General features: G+C 33.8%; 1 protein-coding gene across 1 annotated transcript; it reads right to left on the bottom strand.

Moving 5' to 3' along the window:
• Positions 1-4,238: 4,238 nt before the first annotated feature.
• LOC146927012 (F-box/kelch-repeat protein At3g06240-like) lies at positions 4,239-7,253 on the bottom strand. The gene is made up of 2 exons (XM_085707002.1): positions 6,162-7,253; positions 4,239-4,748 (listed from the first exon to the last, which is right to left on the bottom strand). The coding sequence occupies exons 1-2, from the start codon at positions 7,251-7,253 to the stop codon at positions 4,239-4,241; spliced, it is 1,602 nt and encodes a 533-aa protein (XP_085563128.1).
• Between the last annotated feature and the right edge of the window lie 298 nt (positions 7,254-7,551).

Below are 7,551 nucleotides of genomic sequence, written 5' to 3'. Positions count from 1 at the left end.
ACTAATTCATACAGAAGGAGGGACAGACCATATTAGAAGGCAGATCAGGGTAAAAAATAGTATAATCACCAGTAACACCAACACCACCCGGTCCAAATAATTTTTGTAAAGCGTTTGTCGGTGACAAAATCCATAGTGTCATAAGCCAATCAAAAACATGTAGAAAAAAAAGAAAACTTGGTGGTATCAACTCTGCTGGTGAGAAACATCACTGAACCTTCTCCCTAATGTGATCAAATGGGATAAAATCGACATATCGCATGAAAGAAGTTAGCTTTGCTTCTTCTCATGCTACAGATATTGGAATGAACATCGTATGTATTTTTCATTTCATTTGGGTTTGAAAGTGTCTAAAAGGGTTCTTTCTTGGACCATTTCTGACCATATTTGGTTACACTGTATGCATCTATGCTACCATGAACATCCTTCATCTTCAAATTATATAGATGAAGCCCTTTTGCTCCGAAGATGCTAATTATATAGATTACTAAACTTTGTTGGACTCTTTTTTATAAATCTTATAAGATTTGGGATGACAATATAAATAAAATGTGATCTAAAATGAAAATTTTAAAAGATATGGAACAAATTAAAAAAATTTAAAAAGGGACCATTTTGCACATTTTTAAAATTTCGCGCACCAACTTGCAATTGTTTTGAATAATTTTATTTACCAATTTTTTAAAGAATTGGAGGATCAATTTGAAAAATTTTAAAAACAAAAGGGATTAATTTGTTAACTTTTTTTAAACAAGCCAAAAAAACATAATAAATAACAATTATTCAAAGCACAAGGTGTGTGTGGTTTCCTTAGAGGATAATCAGTTTTTTTTTTTGTTTAAAAACACATAATAAATAACAATTATCCACGACGAAATAAATTATCCTTAGAGGATAATCAGTTGTTTAAAAAAAAAAAAAGAAACCCTCACTGAAATTATAGGATTTAAAATAGAAGCTTGCAACGAAGGTAAAACCGTGCAATTAACTATCACCTCATGAAACAACTCGTAAACTTGCTTAATTGAACAGTCACCTCCATGATGCTTGTTTCAAGACCACTAATCATCAACATTAACCTCCAAAGAAATGTTAGACAACAAAGACCTACACTCCTCCACAAACTCTTCCTGCTTTGAAAAATGACCCCTCCGCCGCCTCAATCCCCCACATGTCAACACCCTCCCTATCCAAGCTATTTAACATAATAGCAACAACACATATTTGTTAGTAGATAAACTAAACAACCTACTAAACCTCTTATTCAACACCCCTCTCGTCAATCATGGATCACTTCAAAACAATGTTTCAAGTGTGGCACACACTCGTACCTGCTTGAGGCGCATGATACCGGGTCTTGACCTCTATTTAAGTTTTTTATCACTCTTTTGTTGATGAACCTCAAAGGAGGGAACCTTTAAGAAACTTATAGGCTAAGAATTGAGAGTGTGAATCTTGGAGAACTAAAAGAGAGGACACATGGAATCGTGTTAATGCCTTTTGGGGAGAGAGTCATGGAAAGAGAAACACATGGGAAACACTTGAGTGTGAGATGTTTGTAAGCAACTTGGGTAAATCTTAAGTGGTCAAAAGAGGACATCCTTAGAAAATCAAAGACTAAGTTAATTCCTTTTGGATGGATTGTAATGTTGGGAAAACACCTTAGGTGAAGAAATTATTGAGTATCTTGATCGCAAGAAGAGATTTTGAAAAATGGTAGAAATTAGGGTTGTTCTTCGAGAGTTTGTGTTGTTGAAGCTAATTTCTTGTAGCTTTTCGTATCTCTTTATATGAAACTTTTTATTGTGGTTTTAGAGAAGCTCTTTCCATCATATCGTGACGTTCTTCTACTCTTTACTCTTTATCTTGTTGTTCTTTGATAAAATTGTGGTTTTGCTTTACACTTTTGTTGAGTGAAATGTTTTTGTTATTGATTGTCATTGATACCTTACTCCATACATCTAAGTTTGTTGGTATTATTTTGATCGACAAATTCACAGCAATTCCATTAATGTTAAATAAACAGCAAATAGTATAATTACTTGAGCAAATTGGATTCACTTGAAAGTGTTGGAAGCACGGAAGATTATGAAGATCTAAGTTCACTATTCATTTACTCGTGTTCCTAATTTTAAATAAAGAGTCTCTTTATTTTTTCCACTGGTAAAGTTGTGCGCAATAATTACTGATATTAAATCAATCTTATAAAGAGAGTGCACATAACAATCCATTTATATTAAATAAGTGAGGTATCATAATTTGTGCTTTCAATTGTGCTGCTATACTCTTTAAGTATATAGGTTTTGGAATATGATAACTCACCTGATGCAACAAGAAATCAAGAAAAAAAAACAGTTTTCTTGCCCTGTCAAAAGACACAACTTGAAAAAATTGATTGAAATAGAAAATTAGTACAAACAGAAAATCTATATTCATTATTCTTCGATGTTTAAAGAAAATAATAACTTGGTGGAGGAGGTCAATAATTCATTCTGGAATAAATTTGTTCCTTTCAAGGTTTTGGAGTTTGTACGGTAGGTCTTACAAGTTCCTTTCACCAAGGTATTTCACAAGCAAAATCTATTGTAGTACCAATTATTGTGGAATAGATAAAAGTTACTTTTTTAAAATTGGTTGCGATCAAAGTTTGCAGGTTTCAACCATTCAATTCCTTCATTGAAATTGTAGCCTATCATGCTCACATTTAACTTCTACTGATTAAGCTGACTATAAATTGGTCTTTATGGGTTGTTTTGGTGGTACACTATTATAGGTAAAACTGTTATGCAGTGCAAGGCGGCGCGGCCATTATTCATCGTGTCTAAAAGTTACGTGTTATATGCATTTCTAAAGACAAATTATGCATACTGATTAAGGTGACTTTAAAATGGTATTTTTGACATGCATTCTGTAATGACTCAAAGAGTTGAAAGGGCAATATGGGAATTAGGAAGATGGACCCTTATAAATAAGAGAAAAGCCAAGGAAATAAGCAGGAAATATGTGTGATGAAATTCTTTTTCACTCCCTAATTCTCTAGTTCCTCTCTTATTCCTTTTGTTACCTTTTATCTTCTCTACAATTTCTGTTCTTGTGGCAGCAGAAGTTGATCTATTCAAAGCTTATCAATAAAACAATATTATTCTCCTTTATAACTTCTAGTATCATTACACATTCCATCTTAATTATGCAGAGCAAGGCGGAGCCGCCATTATTCATTGTGTTTAAAGTTACGTGTTATACGCATTTATAAACACGAGTTTCTCAACATGCAACACACACACAGAGAACAATTCACAGCATAATTTTTCACAATTTGATCATGCTATTTACAAGGAGAAATTTGTTACGTAAAGTGGATTTCCCAATATTAGAGGACTATGAGAAAATGTTGGATTCCTACCAATGAGAATTTTGGGAAAAAGAGTCTATAAAATGCTTCTCCAATAACTAAAACATAATGATGATAACCAAATAAGAATAATGAAGAAGATGAGTTTTATATGCATGTCAGCCCTTCCATACCATTATATATGGAACCCTTCCATATCATTAGGTTGCTTGTACAATTTAATGATATGTTGACATGACAACAAAAAGCTAAAATTGGAAGCTATCCTTATCTGTGTTTATTCCATTTCACCATTTACACACAATGGATGGATAATTAATCATCCAAACGATAATATGAACAGAAGAAATAAAATTAGGCCTGGCTCAGGGACAAAAGGAAAAGTAGAGAAAATAGAGAAACTCTCTAATATTCTCAAAGAAAGGTTTATAATGTTGAAATGTTTCTATGCTTGATGATCTGAATGTATGCCTAAACACTTGGTGGTGAGCCTTATTTATACTACTCTAGGAGGACTCTCCATTACAAACTAGAAATATCTAGAAATAAAGAAAAGTCTAGAGATATGGATGTTCTAGTTCATATGACTAGAAGGATCTAGAAACATCAATATTTTCCTAGTGCTTAATTCTATTTTATTTAGTAGAGTATCTAGTAGCTTCCTTATTATTCTTTAGTATTCTAGAGACTTCCCTATTATTCTTTGGTATTCTAGAGACTTTTACATTATTCTTTATTATTTTAGAGACTTCCATATTATTCTTCATCATTCTCTATCATTCTCCCCGGGTTGGAAGAGACTCATCCTCGAGTCAAGATTTCCTTCTTCGTCCTCGAGTCAAGATTTCTTTCTTCGTTTACCATATATGATGAAATGAACCATTTTCTAAAAATTTGTCTTCGACCGTTGCCGAGTCCAAAGTATTCCAAGGAGAAAATCAGCACCAACATTTTCCCTAGGTGACTTAGGAACTGGACGAAGCAGACATAACTTTGTTTTATCCTTGAACAGTTCCTTTGAGAGTGAAAGTCCAAGTGGTTTGAACTCATCTTTTCCATCATTGATCTCATTGAGTGGTAGAGGTGCAACCTTCATTTCAATCACATCTTCATTATCTTTGTTGAGACATTGTAGATTGCACGGATGAGCGTGCTCCTTTGTCGACAACTTTAATTTTCCTACCATATAGTTTGATACAACATTTTCACAACTTCTACTATCAATAATTATATCATAAACCTTACCTTGTGAGGTGTTGGAAGTGTGGAAGACATTGTGTTTCAAACATGATTCTTCTTTAGTTGTTGTTGTTTCCAAGCTTCTTTTAACCTCCAAAGATTCACCATATTCAGCGTGAAGATATTCTTCATCATATATTGGTTCATCCTTATCCTCCTTCTCAAAGCATCATGAATGTCATCGGAACCATATCCATTATCATATATTGGATCTATGTTTCCCTCTTCTTCAAACACTTCAAAAAAGTCAACACCATCATATTCTTCATCAAATATTGGTTCTCCCATTATCTCTTCTTCAACTGATTCAGGAATGTCTTCCTTTTCTTCTTCAAAAATTTCATCTATCTCAATTTCATGCAAAGATCTTTCATTTTGTTTCGTAGGTGACATTTTGATAATGGTGGTTAATGATCTTTTTTGCTGAAGATCGTGGTGGTGAGTGGTGGTTTTGGTCGTTAACCAAGGGTTTTCTTCACTTCCCAAACAAAATGACGGTGTAAGTTTCGCGAACAAAATGGCCGCAAAGTGAAGTTTCACAAAGGCAACTCCTTGCTCACTTGAAAACTCACTTTCCGTTGATTTTTTTGGCTCAAACTAAACTCTGAGGTAGATTTGCGAACAAATGGCCGCAAAGTGAAGTTTTAAGAAAGCAAATCCTTGCTCACTTGAAAACTCACTTTCCGTTGATTTCTTCGCTCAAACTCAACTCCGAGGTATCGTAACCAGCTCTGATACCAAATTTGGCTCAGAGACAAAAGGAAAGGTAGTGAAAATAGAGAAACTCTCTAATATTCTCAAAGAAAGGTTTATAATGTTGAAATGTTTCTATGCTTGATGATCTGAATGCATGCCTAAACACTTGGTGGTGAGCCTTATTTATACTACTCTAGGAAGACTCTCCATTACAAACTAGAAATATGTAGAAATAAAGAAAAGTCTAGAGATATGGATGTTCTAGTTCATATGACTAGAAGGATCTAGAAACATCAATATTTTCCTAGTGCTTAATTCTATTTTATTTAGTAGAGTATCTAGTAGCTTCCTTATTATTCTTTAGTATTCTAGAGACTTCCCTATTATTCTTTGGTATTCTAGAGACTTCTACATTATTCTTTATTATTTTAGAGACTTCCATATTATTCTTCATCATTCTCTATCAAGGCCTGCAACAAATGATTCATATAAATTCAGGTGTAGCTAAGTAATTTGAAAGTAGGCTTTCTTTGAACAGAAATGGCAAGGGCCAAAGTTGAAATTAGAGAAGAAAACCTTGTTTTTCCTTCAATTTGTATAAACTTATCTGATTAACTTACCATATAAATCAATTTCAAGCAATGAAAACAGCATACATTTAAAACTCAATCCAGTTACAGATGCATAAATAACAGTGAGTCAGAGTCACACAAACAAAGCAGTCAATATTTCTAAAGCATAAGACAAATAGTTAACCAATAAATACTTCATGACATATGGGTTCAGCTCATGTTACAAATGAAGCCACCCAAGAGTTCATAAAAGAATATAATTATAAATATAAAGAAAACAATGAAGAAGAATATTTCACAACCTCATTGTTCTTGTTTGTGTCATCTTCTTCAGCATGCTCATTGTCACCAAGGAGTGAAAGCAGAGACTCTGTATACATGACAACTTCAGATTCAGCGTTACAGAAGGTGCGCTGCCCTAATAGGTGTCCTTTATCATTATACTTCACCAATCTAGTATAATGACTTCTTCCAATAATATCACCATTTTTTGTAGGGTGTATAGGGTGAAAGTAGTGATCAGGAATGCCATGAAGAAGAAGCACAAGAGTTTTAGTCCAAGACGAATGCATTTTGTATTCTTTCATCACCCATATTACAGTTGGATCATTATCATAATCATAATCCATAGCCCATAGACTGAGAAATTCACCAAATACCCACAAACTATAACGAAATCCTTTAAAATCACTTGGAACAGGCATGTCAAACATTTTCTTTTCCATTAAATCAAACGCAACAATGACATCCAAATCTAAATCATGGCGATAAGCCAGCCAATGAATAGCCCCATTAAATAGAAGCCCTTTTCTCTGAGAAGAAAGGACAACACAAGCGAAGTGAGTACCATCAATTTCTTTCCAGGTATTATCTCTAAACGAGAAAACCTCCAAATGTGATGAAAGATGGGAAAATACAACCACCAAGTAATCATCTCTTGACTGGTCATAACCAAAACCATGACAATGTGCTACTGATTTGGAATCAAAAGGAGACTCGGGTATTTGTTTTTTAAATCCAGTAGATGGATTCCATATGTAGATGTTTGGAAGTTGGTACAAAAGTATAAACCCTCTACATGAACCTTTAATTTCAACGGGAAAATAAGATTTGGGAAGCGAAAAATTATGGTTCTGTGAACCAGGATAATCGTTAAGAAATGCTTCAAAATCTATAGATAGAATTTCATGATATGAAGGTGATATGCATAAAAACCTACTAGTGGGTGTTGGCGAGGTAAGCTGGAAATGTGAATTTGCAAAGTGAGGGTCAGAGATAAGAGAAAACCATAACTTACAAATGCATTTGAAACGTATAAGAGACTTCACTGGCAACCTCATCAAAATTTGGATGATCAGTTCATGAGGCAGATACGACAGTGCCTTTTTCTCCATGCTCACCCTGCTTTGATCAAACCCTAATTTTACAACCTTCTTATTCGAGCAAACCCTAATTTAAAAAACCGGTTATAATGTCATTAAACCAGAAAAATCCGAACCAGAAAAACCCATCGAACCAGCTGAAAATAACTTGAGTAGAAAGAAGATTATGAATAGAGAGGGTGAAAACGTTCAAAAGGGTAAAGAATACTTGCTGCACAGCGTTGTCAGGGGATACAAGGTTACATAGAGATTTTAGATTTGTTATATTATAGAGATTTTAGGTTTGTTATCAATCAATAATATATATCTA

The sequence above is a fragment of the Medicago sativa genome, chromosome 4 (assembly GCF_051527215.1).
Source record: "Medicago sativa cultivar Bolivia chromosome 4, Bolivia_mono, whole genome shotgun sequence".
NCBI lineage: Eukaryota > Viridiplantae > Streptophyta > Magnoliopsida > Fabales > Fabaceae > Medicago > Medicago sativa.
This window is presented reverse-complemented; position numbering and strand designations above follow the sequence as displayed.

Coding starts and splice junctions, on each gene's coding strand:
- LOC146927012 (XM_085707002.1), bottom strand. CDS start 7,253: ATGGAGAAAAAGGCACTGTCGTATCTGCCTCATGAACTGATCATCCAA. Junction 4,749..6,161: donor ACACAAACAAGAACAATGAG/GTTGTGAAATAT, acceptor TGCTTTGAGAAG/GAGGATAAGGATGAACCAAT.